At 40.0% G+C, this 16397-nt stretch overlaps 1 protein-coding gene across 5 annotated transcripts in view; it reads left to right on the top strand.

The window, feature by feature from the left end:
- MAPK10 (mitogen-activated protein kinase 10) overlaps nt 1–14047 on the top strand; it is a 118518-nt gene extending 104471 nt beyond the window's left edge. For 4 of the 5 annotated variants that reach the window (XM_077814368.1, XM_077814367.1, XM_077814366.1 and 1 more), the window contains 3 exons: nt 4344–4407; nt 5989–6066; nt 13905–14047. In XM_077814368.1, the coding sequence (XP_077670494.1) occupies nt 4344–4407; nt 5989–6066; nt 13905–14047 (285 nt within the window). The remainder of the gene's footprint in view (nt 1–4343; nt 4408–5988; nt 6067–13904) is intronic. The other variant, XM_077814369.1, reaches the window with a different exon arrangement.
- Nucleotides 14048–16397: the final 2350 nt, after the last annotated feature.

Here is a 16397-nt window from a genome sequence, read left to right as displayed (position 1 = left end):
TGCAACCACCACCCAAAACCTAGAGCAAGCAGCTTAATGAAGCAGACAGCCGCTGTAGCTCTTATGTGAATTCATAGGCCTCGAGGATTTCCTTGTCTGTCTTGTCTTCCCAAGTGATCTCCACACTTCCTCATTAGAAAATGCATGCTGTAGAACTGGCAAGGTGGCTGAGCAACAGTCTGTCAGGCGTGCTGATCTGGAGGACCCTGGTTCACAGCATTCCCATTGTCACTGGCGAGGCTAGAATTCTCATTCTTAGGTTGAGTCGTGAGCTTCACAATGCCATGATCAGCAGTAAAGAGATGTCTCCAGCAGGGATTTCAGTGGCTTTGACTGAATCTAGCACCAGCTTCAGGGTGATTAGCTGCTGCAGGCCAGGCTGTAATAAGGGACAGAGATGTGTTTGTGTGGAAAACAAAGATCATGGCTTTATTAACAATAAACATCATTCCATATGGTCAAAAGCTCTTATCTGACCTGCACAAGTGACCTGCAGAGACAGCAGAGCCCCATTGCAAGTCACAGCCAAAGCTCCCAATGTTCCCCCTTCACCATGTGGCTTAGGCTCCAACCTGGCCACCTGCTTGAGCCACTGTGGCCTCCTCACAGCTCACAACCAAATCCGCTTAGGTACCTCAAACCTCACCTCAGGTCACAGACAAATCTCCTGAAGTATAGCTTCGGCAGACCTGCATGTAGACCCGGCAATCCTATAAAAGCCTTGCTTCGTATACCATGGGGTAAAGCGCACACTGAATGAGGGAAGGCTTCAAGTGTCCATTGAAAAAGGCACTGCTGTTGCATCGTTCACTGTGTATACTGTGTGGCATGCAGCAGATGAGGAAATGGCTCTTTTTGTAGAAAAGACTTCCATGGACTCTGTTTCTCCAGCACAAACCCAGTAATAGAAAATACGACTCTCACATTCCTAAATTAGGAGAATTATCTCATGTTACACTGTATGTTTGTGTGTTTTAGACTATTTGAGAAATATATGATTGTGTAAGAAAAAAAACATGTCTCATAATGCATGTGCACAAGGGGACAGAGTTACAGTTGCACAGCTCATCTCCCGCCCACAGCCTTGCAGCAAAGGCAGCTGTCACCTGTAGAGAAGCTGTGTGAGTTGCTTAATGATTCTCTCCCTGCCACAGTCACCACTTCAGTGGCCTCCAAGCAGCTAGCTCTCGTTATCTGCCCTGACTAACCAGACCTGGAGATGGAGGTCTTTGTCTGTGACAGAACAAAGATACAGGAGTTTCTCTTACCTCTAGCCCTAATCCAAAAACAACTGAAGTTATCTTTCATTGCCTCCAGTGGGCTTTGGATTGGGCCATTGTGCATGAGAGCACCCGTACTTGAATTTTGGTTCCTTCTACTGTATTCACCCGCTCCTGCACCTCCACAGAGGTCACTCTGCCGTACTTTCCTTTGACACCCTCAGCCGCTTCTGCTGCAAGCAGAGCCTCTGTTGGAATGATGGTCCCAAAATCCTTTGACAAAAATTTCACTCTCCAGTTAACCAGATATCATCAACCCAGTGATTGCGTGGTTGGTATTGGATAGTGCTGATAGGAACACAATGGTCGCCTTCCCACGATGCACCTGGAAACTCCTGGAGGTGTTGGTGAAGAAGAAAGCCCATTCTCCCAGCTCATCCTGGGCTCTATATTGATGATCCTAAGAACCTTTATAAAGGGGGGCAATGGGGTCACCAGCAGGTTGGGATTGGACCTACTAATTCATAGTAGATCATCAACTGGTCGAGAAGGCTGGTCCTGCTACATGACTTAGAGAAGCATGATATTGAGTAGGCTGCAGGAAAGAATTAAAAGGACATACCCTGTACCCATGGTCTCTCTTCTAGGCATCTTATTGTGGGAAAATCCAGGCAGCTCAAGGATCCATTGACCCAACCAATTGCAACCGCAGCAGCTGTCCAAGTTGGGACACTGGGCCTCTGACACAGCCAATTGTGGCTCCAGCTGCCATGCTGTTCCTGGCTAATTCATCCAACAGACTCATCCAAGGTGTTTGCAGCAAAGCTCTGCTTTCTCAGTGAATGACAAGTGAACATATGTTAGAGAGAGCTTGGGGATGAAAGGGTATCTATTTTACCCACTCCCCATACTGCATTACAGATGCTAGACAGCACAACCTCCTATCTGATGGCATATGATAGTTATTAATCTCGCAGTTCCATACTGTTGGAATCATTGCACCCTGTGTATCTGGCCTCTTTGATACTGAGAATGGATTTCACATATTGAAGGGGAGACGGGCCTTGAGGCTGAGGAGAGTGATGAAAAGTGCCACAGCAGAAAGGAAGAGAAGACAAAGAAGGTCCCTGGGAAGTTGTCTCTGTTGTGAGGGAGGGTGGCAGGAGAGTTCCATAATAGGGGAGCATTTGGGGCAGGCCGGGTGTTCAGAAGGATTTGGTGGGAGAGGGTGTTTGGGGTCAGAAAGGAAGGCAGAAGAGTGTCTCAGCAATTAAAAATGCCTCTCTGAGGTGAAACTACCAGGTGAGAGGAGTGGTGGAGTAAGAGGGATTAGTTGGGCTGGTTGGGTTATAGTAAAAACAGCTTCTACCGTGTGGCAGCAGCCATTTTAAATGTACCAAATCCAGCCTTTGTTTCTTTAGAAAGATAAATTTGGCAAAAGTGCTGGATGAATGTATGAATCAAATCCAGACAAGATTCATCACATTGATAATTCTCATGGATGTCTTATGATTACTTTCTTTGTTTTTCTAGATCATTGGGGTAGAGCTGGGCAACATTTTTCAGCCAAAATATTTTTTGGAAAAAAAAATGCAGATTTGGTAACACTGAAATATTTTGTGAATTTGTGTTGGTTTTGCCAAATTTGGTTTTTGGGGGAACCCCACAAACTTAAAAAAAAAGTCTGACAAATTGAAGCATTTCATTCTGACATGTTTGAAACAAAATGACTTTTTATTTTGAAATTTTCTTTCATTTTATTTTTAAAAAAATCAATTTTTAAATGGTTGAAATCAAAGCAAAACTTTTTGATTTCTGTCAGCATGAAACATTTATTCAATCTGAAATTAATTTTTATGTGCTGAAAAATTTAAAACATTTTCAGGTTGAGCCCAAACTGTAATATATTTTTACTGGTGGGAGAGGGGGAATTGTCAGCAAACCAAACAATCCATTATTCTTACATATCTACACTGGGGTACGGAATGAAGATGGTAGGGAATTCAAATATTCATCATGGACAAATCGTGGGCCCAGATGCATTAGTTGTGCAGAACCAGCTGTGCAGAGCCCATGATCCACTTGGACTCTGCAGCCATGGAAGCTGATACTGGGGATGCAATCTCTGTTGAAAAGGCCAGTAGTACTTACACAGCTGGCTAACTCCTCCCTCCCCAGATTGTTCTGCCTGGGGAGGGAGAGTTACACAAGACGCGGACAATTTTGACAATATAATGACTGGAGATTATGAATTCACGGTTCAATGTGTTGCTTGGAAACTGAATACATTACCAATTTGCAGAATTCTTGTGGGTAACCTCTCTCTTCCTGGGGAAGTGGGTTTGGGCACACAGAGAACAATGAGAAGAGGGAAAAAAAGTGTGACCTTCCTAAAGTCATCTTGGTTTGCAGATGAAATCTGCTAACTGGGTTTGAAAAATCTCAGACAACATTTCACATTTTTATCAGACTTTAAATCTTCATGGCATGGTGCAACACTCAGGTCAGGCAGGTGAGTACTATTCATCCCATTTTACAGATGGGAAAATGAGGCAGAGAGGTCAAATGACTTTGTCAAGGCCATCAAGGGAGCCAAGAGTCAAGTTCAAAAGCTCCTGGTTCCCAGTCTCATGCTGTAACTATTAGACCATGCTGCCTTTCAGCATACCCGAATGCCTCTCAAATCAATAAAAATGTGGAGTCCACAGGTAAGGCAGGTCTGTTGCCACCTGGACCACTCCCAGTTGATACTTCTCTGCTTTTGGCTGAATTCCTGAAGCCTTGCCTTTAAACACTGTATTCTGGTTAAAACATTCCAGCATCAGGAATGCAGATTTTGGCTGATGCTGCAACGTCATTCCTGCCAGTGTTGATTATTTGAATAACATAATTGCAGGGCAGGATTGCATGGCTTTCAGGATACATTCACTGTAGGGGTACTTACTACAGGTGAGGGGTGGAGTGAGCAAAGAAGCAGCCGGGTTCTTTGATATGAGCTGCTGATTTCCAGGAATTTTAGCCCTTTAATAATCAAGTATAAAAACATTCAGAAATTCTTACTATGTATTTACTTACTAATATAAAGGAATAGCCTGTTGACCTCTCTTTGTTTCTACTCTACAGCCTCCTCCGCAGATATATGATAAACAGCTGGATGAAAGAGAACATACGATTGAGGAATGGAAAGGTAATCCCATTTTAAAGATATATGGACAAAATCCTACTCTCAGATGTAGCAGTACAAATCCAGAATAACTTCTTTGAAGTCAGTTTAGCCCTGTGTACTGATACTTTGTTGGTAAATATAGACGAAGCTTCTAGAGTTACATCTGTAGTCTCCAAAGGAGTTAAAAACCACACCAATAAGGAGTATGTTTGATCTGTGAACAAATTCTGTTTTACAGTAGTTCGTAGCCTGATGATGATAGTTCTATAGGGTGAAATTTCTGCCCTATGCAAGGGACCAGCAATAGGTCTTAAATAGGGTTTAAAGTGGTACATAAAGCCTCGTGTTGGTCCCACTGCATACAGGTGAATTTCATCCCAAAGGATGCTCTACAAATTTAACCAACCCTGGGATTCAGTCCATTCACTGCTGAAATACAGCCATCTTGGGTTTGGAGAATCACAGTTGTTTTAACAGTACCCTAACACTATACAATATTTCAGGGCAGGAAGTGGAAAGGAATGCCATACTCATTTGAAACCACATGGCATTGCTCATACTGGGCCTGATTTTGTCATCTTTACTTATATTGAGTAGTGTCTTACCGTGTGAATAGATGCATTGATTTCCTGGGGGCTACTTGTGTGACATGAGTAAGGATGACAAAAATAGGCCCTGTACATTATAGTTCTTATTGCTTGATACATCAGGTACTATTTAGCAAAGACCAAAGGGCTAGATTCTGATACTCACGGAAGTCAAGGGGACTATTTGTGGAATAAGGTACTATTCAGAGGGGTAAGGTGTCAGAATCTGGCCCAGGATAAACAGCATTAAAGTTACTGTGCCCCAGCCCTAGTTATAAATAATGCAACATCAAAGCAGTTTAGCTATTATACTCTCCTATATATGTCTAAAAAGCACACACACAAAAAGTGAACTTGGATAGATAGAGCGGAAAGACTTACTAAAGCTCAAGTAGGCAAAATGAGATTGTGGAAGGCTGGTAGAATGCTCTTAAACGCTCTTCCTCTCAAGTAGGGGAAAAGAGGGCTGAGTGTGAGAAATAAAAAGAAACAAGCAAAAACAAATGGGAAATGATTACACAGGCAGCAAGCAGGCATGGAAAAATGTTGGTATAATGCTCACATTCTTTTATTACATAATCGTCTGGAAAGGTTTAGCTTCATTCTCAGTTTGTATGTTTTAAAGACTGGCCCATGCAGCCAGTGTTAAATCATTATAATGCATTGCATAAAAGTTTTAAAACTCCCTAGTGTGTGTGGCTTAATCTTGGTACACAGAAGAGTCTTAAATTACCTTAATTCAGCACACTGAATTTGCTGTGCTCAAGCCTATTTTGCAGTGCTAGACGTGGAACATAAGCTCAGTTATAACAGTCCTATTCCTTTCACTGTTACTAAAGTGACAGAGGACATGACAAAACTGCTTGAATGGCTCCAGCAGCAGGAACAAGGATACTGGGGAATAACTGGTGGGGGAAGAGAAGAGAGAGTGACTGATTTCGCAGTTTATAGCATTAAGTTGTTCATGGGCACAAGAACTAGCTACTTTCATAACGGCATCAATTGTCTTTCACAGAATTGATCTACAAGGAAGTAATGAATTCTGAAGAAAAAACTAAAAATGGAGTAGTAAAAGGACAGCCTTCTCCTTCAGGTACTCAACCCCAATGAATAACCTTAACATGTTCTCCACAGCAGCATAGAGAGGCTGCAGTTATACATCTGAAGCTGAAAATGTATTCTACAATTTAGTGCTTATAATGAGTTGTTCTATTAACTGAACTCCGGAGTCATTTTAATATTTAAAAATAGGCTGCTTAGATTCCATGCAAGTTTTGAGGTTATTTTGGGGATTTCTTCACATTGAACTCACGTTCTCATCTGCACTGGCGTTTCTAAGGACTAAACAAACACAATAGTTGTACAGTGTTGAAATGGAGATGGGGAATGGTTAATATTTTCAGAACCACCAGGAAAAAGAATGTCAGTGATGACACATTACGTTTCTAAATGAGTAAATGAGCAAAACCTATTCAAATCAATCTATTGGTGCCCATTTACTCTAGCACAGAATTTGGCCCTATGTCCATAAAAGTACACTGCACAAGCATACTATTTGGACCTACTACTGTAATTGATCCTTTCAGAAACTCTGATGTTAAAACACTTTATTTGAAATATTGATTGAGATTGGGTAAGCAAATAGACTAGAAGGGCCATATTTTTACATAAGGATCCCTAAACTGCCTCCACAAAATACATATGCTCAAAATGAGCAAAATCCACATGCATGCAAACAAGCATTTATATACCAATGGTGATTGTGTATGCACAAACAGGTAACTGTGGAGACATACATTTTTAGACAAACATTAGGCATCCGGATTTAAAGTATTTGCATCCCTGTAGGAATGTTTCTATGCATGAAACAACCTTCAATACATTCTAATCATTAATTGCAGTGTTCTCCACTTTGATTTCTTGTGAGTAGATGTTCACCATTCAATATGGAAAAGTCATATTTAATCAAAAGGTTCTTAATGTGTGATGTGTCCCTGTATGTTTACTGTTTTGCACTGAGCATATTCATGCCATCTTTCATCTTGCCAATGTTTGTGCGAACTAACCCAATGTGACACTATGCGATGCACCATTACTCAGCGATGGAACTCAGGGAAACATGATGTAAGTGTGATAAGTCAATACAGTGCTGACTGGCAATACTAGGCTCTGTTATTGAATCTTGATTTCAGCTACAAGGAAAAAGATATGAAAGGCAATCCAATGTGTTGCTGAAGAGTAGCTGGTGAAGTACATTACAGGCAGATTTGACGTAGGGAATTATTGTACTGTCACTGAAAAAATAAATCTGAAGGCCTGCCAGGTATTTGAATAAGTCCTTGTAATTTAACATTGCTCGCTAAAGAGCAGTGCTTGATACTGATTTATGTGCAAATAATACTGTAGTTGCTTGTTTTGGGAACTAATTCATTAAGCCAACCGAAGAATTATGTTTGCATAAAAAGAAAACTGAACTTCTTCCCTGTTCCATTTCCTCTATGCAGAAGGTTTTTGTTGATTTGTTTTATTTATTTAAACACTTTTGAGCATGCAAAATTGCAATTTCTTATGTGTTTTTCTTTCACCGTTCTCCTTTCAATTGCATTTTCATTATCAGTGTCAAATAACAGTAGCAACTTCCTTTAAAATCAAATGTAGGGAGGGGAGCCTGTTTTGTGGAAACACTAACTTCCCAGGTTTTCAGGCCTCTGTTTCTGAAAGATATATTTTTAATTTTATTAAAAATATGAAGACAAACAAATCTGCCAATTTTGAGGACCAGGGTACAGCAGGGTGGAAACATTACCTTTATAACAAAAAAACTTTTAAAATTTTATTAGTTAGCAAATCAAATACCAAAATGTGCTAAGGCTAGAAAGACATTTGCCCAAGAAAATAGCCCTCATAAAGTAATTGAGCTTTTGAGCATCCTGGTGAAAATTGGATTTGATTAGGCAGATTGAGGAGGATTTGAAAAAACACCTTTGATGCATATTTAATAATTGGGGCCTGATTATTTGCACTTCTTACCACAGTTCTGAGTAAAGGAAGGCTGCACTGTGTGGGCCAGGTTCTCAGCTAATGTAAGTCAGCTTAGTTCCTTTTAATATAACAGAGCTGTGCCGATTTACATTGGCGGAGGATTTTGCCCTGCCTAGTCATCCAGTTCATTTAGGCAGTGATTTATGGAGGAGAGCAGCCTCAACACACTGTGTAGGTGTTAAGATATGAACAGAATGGGGCAGATTTCCTTAGCAAGTGCTGTCTACCAAAGTGTGCATTGTGGGTGGAATCCAGCACTGTGCAGAGGGCCAGTACGAGGTTTATGCACCACTGAAGTTCTACTTTGAGGTCTTGATAAGATAGCCCCGTTGAGATTGGTAGATTTCCCTCAAGGGCACTTCTGTTTTCGTGTTCGTAATTTATTGATCACAAGAATATAAATTGTGTGAGAGTTTATGGCTTTCTTGGCAAATGAAGGCACCCTTCATTTTCAATGCAAATGAGGGCTGTTTTGCCAAAGAATAGAAGCACCAAGCTTCCCCTTTCAACTTCCTGAATCTCCATTTTAATACAACGCTACTGAGGTAAAATCAGTGGAGGGTCAGACCCCTAGAGTTTGCAAGCAAAACCAAAAGGCATCTTGTATATTTGTCACCTGAAGATTTGATGTCTTTCTGGCTACACAGTGAAAAGTACTTTAACAGCTGTAAATGCTGTGAACCATTCTCTAGTGAAACCTCTTGGAGACTTGTTAGCTAGGGCATATTGATAGTTGAAAACATTTCCTTTTTATATACGTATACATTTTTGCAATTAGTCAGAATTAATTACTTTTTAAATCTTAACCTTGCTGCATTTTGGGATCTCTAAATATATCTGTGTTACAGATAAATCCAGATGTTTCATACCTCATTGAAATATTTATATTTCAGAAGAAACCTTGTCACATCATATCTTGGCTGGCAGCCTGCATGTGCCTGGGAACTCTCTGGCTTCCTTGCTGTGCTCTTCCACAAAGAACATGCTAGGAGATTGCTACACATGGGCTGCTTAGATTTCTCTACCAGGAGTTTCTTATTAAAATGAGGAGCACTCTGGCATATAAGTGGTCAGTTTTAAGAGGTCACTTGCCACCCGCAATCCAGCAGTGTTCTTGTGCCATTAACTCTTGCAGCTAACCTGTGCCATGGCTAGGGCAGAGAATCAGAAACTGTACCCAGCTCCCTGACAGTGAGAGTCCAATTTTCACATGGTCCCAAGACTTGACTATATATCTTGTTTTACTCACACAAGCAGAGTATTTTGAAAGTGGCTATTTGTGCGCAAAAATAAGCAGGTAGCTAGATGCACAACTGCATCATTTCCAAATGCCTATTTTCCGACATGAATATGGCTCTTGTATGTACAAAACAATGCATGTGCCATTTTAAGAATGCAGGAGTAGAGGTTACATCTCACAGTGTGGTCCTGTTTGACCACCTTCACGAAACTAGTTTCTAGGTGCCAGAGTGGGCCTGAGCTTTATGATGCCTAGCTGGAGATCTGTCTTTGTTTTTCCAGCTCCCCCCCCCAAAAAAAGTTGAGAAAAGTCCTCTCATGCCCAGTTATCTGGAACATACGTTTTAAATATTTTGCCCTTAATTAGAATCCAGAGTTGAACCTTTACAGTGTTTCCTTTAATTCCTGAAGAATAATCTGAATGCTTAGTCTCTGAATTAATTTCAGATAGATTTGATGCTTGCAATATACATATATTTGAAGAACAAAAATGTAGGGATGGATACTCTTAGTGTTATGTCAGTTCAGGCATGTTGTATTAGTACATCCATAAATATAGTGACGTTTTAGATGGATTACTTTAAAGATTATAAGCAATTTTTGTTTTTAAGAGAAAGTGAATGGTCATTACTTTAGCATAACCTATTCACTAATGGTCATGTATGATTGACCCATGAACTTCCTGATGATGCGATCCAAAGCACCATTTAGAAATAAAAAATAGCTGCTGGTTATCAAGATGTTTGTTTCTGTTAGATCCTAGTTCTCAGGTCTCTTTTCTGAAGTCATTTGACAAAATATAAATAGAGAAGTGGCTGGGTAAGACTTGGTTTTGCTTCATACAAAAGTCAACTCATAGATTCCAAGGCCAGAAAGGACCATTGTGATCATCTAGTCTGACCTTCTGTGTAATACAAGCCATAGAACTTCCCCAAAATAATTCCTAGAACATCTCTTTTAGAAAATCCAATTTTGATTTAAAAATGGTCAGTGATGGAGAAGCCACCATGACCCTTGGTAAATTGTTCCACTGGTTATCCTCATTGTCAAAAAATGTATTCCTTATTTCCAGACTGAATTTGGCTAGCTTTACCTTCCAGCAATTAGATTGTGTTATACCTTTCTCGCTAGACTGAGGAGCCCATTATTATATATTCCCCATGTGGATACTTAATCAAATCACTCCTTAATCTTTACTTTGTTAAACTAAATGGATTCAGCTCCTTGAGTCTATCACTATAAGTCATCTTTTCTAATCCTTTAATCGTTCTCCTAGCTCTTCTCTGAACCATCTCCAATTTCTCAACATCCTTCTTGGATTGTAGAAACCAGAAGTGGACACGGTGTTCCAGCAACTGTTGCTTCAGTGCCAAATATAGAGGTTAAATAACCTCTCTGCTCCTACTTGAGATTCCCCTGTTTATGGATCCCAGGATTCCATTAGCTCTTTTGGCCACAGCATCACACTGGGAGCTCATATTCAGCTAATTATCCACCACAACCCCTAAATATTTCTCCATTAATAAAGAGAGGCGTGAATAATCATAGAAACAATAATGAGTGTCAGTTTGTATTTGGTCTCAAATATGAAGCATATCTTACTGTATGTCAACTACAAGGCAGAAAAGCAGCATTTTATTCCCATCCCCTTAAAATAAATGCATATTTGCCTGATTAGAGAACTGTGAGATTTGGGTCTGGTAGGCTTTGTCAGGGTCTTAGGCCCAGGCCTAAAAAGAAACAAGTTTCTGTTGGGAACCATGTATCAATCACTCTCTTGCATTCTGTATTGTGTCGTCTCACCGGTGTTGTAAGTGAGGGGGATTAAGATTGAAACCCATTGTGGTGGCTGAAGGAAGTTGTAGTCCAATTGTTTCCAGTCAGCTATGTGGCTGGTGAGAAGGAAGCCAGGGGAGAAACATTGAGACATCTCTGTATGTGGCTATAAATAGAACCCCTGGTTGAAATAACCGTACTCTGGAAAGTGGCATAAAGCCCCAGACATAAGGCTTGATGTCCCTTCCTCCACAAATGTTTGATAGGTCTTCTCATTACCTTCTAAGGGAGCCAGACACACAGTCTAGCATGCAACTTTGTGGAAAGCTCCAGCAAGGTATGAAAGTTGCTCCTCTCCCTAGCACTGTGATCTGGCAAACCTGCAGTGCAAGGTCTTTAGATCTGTAGCTTTCCTGTTATCTCCCAGATCATGGAGCGTGCTGTAATACCCTTAGGGCCCCCCTTCTTCTTGCACCTCAGATGCACAATGCCCTCCCCTCCCCAGCAAGGTACAGAAAGGTTGAAATTGTCTTTATGGGCCGGAATGTCAGATCTATATGGATCAACATCAATGCTGAGTCATACTGAGTCATGATTGGAAAACAAGGAGTCCTGGCTTTCCAATAGTATAAAGCATTTATTCCACTTCCTGGAAGGTTGCATTAAAGGCATTAAAATGAAGTCATGCTCACTATCATCTTGCTTTTGTTCTCCCACTGGAAATCTGACATGAATTTAGTTGGTACCACAGTATCTAGAACTCAAAGACAATTAGAAGCCCCAGGGACTTATATCTTAAAAAAAAAATCTGTTTATCATCCTAGCTTTAAAGAGATTTAAAGCATAAATCTTTGTGTGATATCAGCTGTTGAAATCAATTTGGAATTCAAATGGAAATAAAAAACCAAGAGTGTAACCAGAGTGACATGATTGTTAAGGTATGATATCTTGTGATTTGCCAAGGCTAGAAACCCCTTGGCAATCTAGCACTTAAGTTTTAGGACAGTAAATGTTTCCAAACACTGGCCCCTGGACCAGTGATCTAAAAGACAAAATGTGTAGTCAATGTCCAGATCGGAATGCATTCTCCCAAGTGAAGGGGTTTTGATTTGTTTTTCATATATTGGCTATAGGGTCTACAAGTCAATATTCATAATAACATTTTGAACCAGAAGTATGAGAAGGAATATCAGGATCCTGAATTCTAACTGGAATTTTTGCCTTGCAAGAAGGCATTTGACTTGTTTGCACATAAGCACTGTGACCCAAGAAACAATTTGCTAACTCAGAAATGTAAAACCTAGCTACTTGCTACAAAGCAGTGGGGTGAGCATATTAGATAATCTGTATCTGGTGCTGAGGAGTGCTGGAGAAGATCCCTTTCTTGTGCTGACCGTGGACATGTTACAAATTAATATTTATTTAAAGGCAAGCTGTTCTTGATAGGTACAGCTAGCTTTCCTTTTCCAAAATGCTACAGAGCATGATCTTCTGCATTAGTAGATCATTTTTCTCAGGGTACTGGAGTTGCCCTAGCATTGGTGTGAAAACATTCCAAATATGCCCCATTGCCCTAGAGTATGCAGTAGGAACTAATGCAGAGAATATGGATGCAGTGGTGTGGAAGGCATCAGAAAGCAGCATTTCTGTCCTTGCAATGCAAATCCAACTTGTTTGTTGTATATCAATGGAGAATGTCGTCTTTCTTGCTGAATGTGGTATAAAAATGTGCAGGCAATTCCCTTCACGTGATGAAAAAGGGAAGTTCTTCTGATTTATTTGCTGTCTGCTTTAAAATCTGCATGCCTCTGCATAATTTAGGTCTACTATGTCACATGCACTTGTTTATTCATTAACATGCCCACTGGGATGTTTTTTTCCTAACCCAGGGAGTTAGTAGAGGTTGACTTATGACCTGAAGCATGAGGATTTGTCGCCCGTACACATTTATATCCTCTCGAATGTGAACATGACCACTCTTAGTAGTCAGATGCCTGTCTAATCCTCTTTTGAATCCCATTAACCTCCCTCCCCTCAATAATATTTGTGGAAGTGAGTTCCTTGGGATAATTATGCATAGTTTTTAAAAAAAATTACTCTTTTTAGCAGTGCTAAAGTTGTGGCTTTTTAATTTCATTGGGTGACTCCTTCTGATCTCTTACTATACGGAAGGGTAAATAGGATCATCTGAGGTGACCTTCTCACAGTGAGGTGGCAAAGTTTGCAGACAATACTAAAACTGCTCACGATCATTAAGACCAAAGCAGACGGTGAAGAACTTCAAAAAGATCTCACAAAACTAAGTGATTGCACAACAAAATGGCAATTGAAAATTTAACGTGGATAAACGGAAAGTAATGCACGTTGAAAAAAAATAACCCCAGCTCTACATACAATACGATGGGGGGCTAATTTAGCTTCAACTAATTCCTCCTGCAGTCTGTTCAGGCTCAATTTCAGTGGACCACAAGCCCCTAGCCTGATTTTTTTCATGGCTCTAAGAGGATACATCAGTGAAGTCACTTTATAAGAAATGCAACATGGATTTTATTCAAAACAACCTCATGAGGTAGAAGTTTCTCACCAAAACTTCTGTAGTTTAAAATGTTAGTCAAGACTAGAACTTGAGGCTGGAAAAGGAAGCTTTATGGTCGAGTCTTACTGCTATCAAAGTCAGTAGCTAAACTTCCATCGACCTGTATGACTCCAGGATTGGGCTTTCCTTGGCCTATTTTGTTGACCTTCCATTGTTGCTTAAAATGGTGTGTGTGCCAAATCCCTGTTGCAACAAGTAATGCTTCATTTGTCTTCAAGTTGCAAGGATTCCTTGGGTTTCAGGTTTAATCACATTGGTGTTTCATTTTCTTAGCACAGGTGCAGCAGTGAACAGCAGCGAAAGCCTCCCTCCATCCTCATCTGTCAACGACATCTCCTCCATGTCCACTGACCAAACCCTGGCATCTGACACCGACAGCAGCTTGGAAGCTTCTGCAGGACCCCTCGGTTGTTGCAGGTGACTAGCCGCCTGCCTGCGAAACCCAACGTTCTTCAGAAGATGAGGCAATTTAGGGGAAAAATAATAACAAGAATAAACAATGGAAAGGAAGAGAAATAAAAGATAAAGATTTAAAATGAAACAAAACCCTTTTCAGCCTGCTTCTCCTACAGAGTTATGTAATGCAGCTAAGCTCAAGTATATATTTAACTTATAGTTGCTCTGCTTGGTCTTCTTCCAATGATGCTTACTGAAAAAAAAAGGGAATTAAAGAAGCCTTTTTTTCCCCATGAAATGTAAAATTAATGGCTGCAAAACCAGCAACCTGCAACTGTCCTTTTTCACACTGGCATGACAAGGTGTGCAGTAGCCACTCTACATATGTATGTGTGTGTATCTGATTTTCACTATCTTGCTAACCTATTTTACTACTTCTGGCCACTTAGATATAGATACACACACATTTATCTCAGTACCTGTACAGCAAACATACACAAATGTGTATGATAGTATGTGCAACTGTGTATCTCTATACATTATATACAGATATGCAGTGTGCACTCTAGAACTAATTGGCCCATTTCATGTGAACATCTGTAACATATTGCCAGTATATAATCTGTTCTGTTTGTTCATTAAGTTGTATATCAGATAAGATTTGTAAAAGCAAAAATAATAAGTCAAGCCTGAGCTCTCTCAGACCCTTGAAGATGTAGCACCCCAATTTCAACTGATATATATATTTTTAATAATACTGGTTTGTACGGAGGATGCACGGAATGGAGATTTACAAGGAAAATGTGCATGCTAACATTTGTTGCTTTGATTTTTAGCACAGATATGAGCTAGGACCAGGTTAAAAGGAAGCATATCTATCTTTGGGAGCTGTTGGGGTTGAGGATGGAGGAGTTGTCCTGTGAATACCTAATATCTCAGCCCACAAGGACTTCAGAGGACACACTTTTCATAGTGATAATACAGTGAGTTATTTTTCTTAGCTTATAGATAGGCTTATCATTGTTAATTATAATGTGTATGTGTGTGTTAGGGGCTAAAATGTGGGGGATAGGCTCAGATAACAACCAGAAGGATGTACACAATTTTTATGTATCATTTATGACTAGGTGCTTGGTCAGCCAGGATTGCAGACAAGGGATGTTTGCAGTCTACTCCCTCTCTAGGTATTTGTTGCTGCAAAGGAGTTGAATTCCCTTTAAATAATTTCCCTTGTGGGAATTACATTACTTGGACATCATTGATTCTATAGTTCGTTTCAGCCTTCCCCCCCCGCCCCCCGGTGACAAATCAGCTGATTCCTCAAAGTGCTTCATCAACTGGGCTACACCTAGCAGGTTAGTAAATTGAATGGTCAAATATTCTCATACATTTAATATGCTTTGCCTTTATTTAACAGCCAGGAGCGAAGCTGAGAGTGTAACAATCAGGATCTCAGGCAGCTTTTGCATATTTCAAAGAAGCCAATATTGAGTAAATATCAATTGGATTTTGATGGATAATAATACTTTGGACTTGCAGCAGAGAGTAGTGTCAGGTCTTTTAACAGCGTACAGCAACACGACACAATTGTTTAGGGCAACTGAAGAACTGTTTTTCCTCCTGAAACAGCAATGAGAATTTTAGGTAGGCAAAATGCAACTGTCTGAGTTGGAATTTAGCCAGGATTCTAGGGTTCACATCTCTCTCCTCTTATCCAAATGTGCTGTGCCATCTGTAATGTATGCCTCATCCAAATGGCAGGAAAAGTTAATTTAAATAGCTTATTCTAGTTAACTGTAATGTATGACAATTTTTGAATCTACAAATATTTGATTGGACAGTTGACAAATCTGCCATCCCTAAACTGGGGAAAATATCTGAATATCAACTGAGATTTTGTCCAAAGTAAAAAGCAAACAATAAAGCTTCCACTCAAGTATGTAAAATAAAAATAAAGAATAAATGTAATGTAAACTCAGAGTTAGTAGCTCTGAGTGGTCTTGAAATTACACTATAAAGTAATTTTTCCCCAGGTATGTTTTGGTGGCTTTTTTTCCATGACATTTTTTCATATATTGAAAACAAAATTATGTATGTAATTTTTCAAAAAAACTCAGTTTCAGCAGTAGGTGTGAAAGCAATAAGTATAAACAATAAACTACTACTGCTAATAGATTTAGCAATATTCTCTCTTAAAGCCATGAAACATCAAATCATCGTTTAGCAACATGACCTTAATCCAGCCTCAGGTGAATGCAAATACTTGTGAAAGTGTTTAAAGGGATACCACAATGCATTGTAGGTGTGTCAAAAGCAATAACACTGAGGGGGATTCCCTAGCAATAATAGCAGTTATCAGCTCCAGCTTTCAATCA

The sequence above is a fragment of the Eretmochelys imbricata genome, chromosome 4 (assembly GCF_965152235.1).
Source record: "Eretmochelys imbricata isolate rEreImb1 chromosome 4, rEreImb1.hap1, whole genome shotgun sequence".
NCBI classification, from domain to species: Eukaryota; Metazoa; Chordata; order Testudines; family Cheloniidae; genus Eretmochelys; species Eretmochelys imbricata.
Note: the sequence above shows the minus strand (reverse complement) of the source record. Positions and strands in the feature narration are given on the sequence as shown.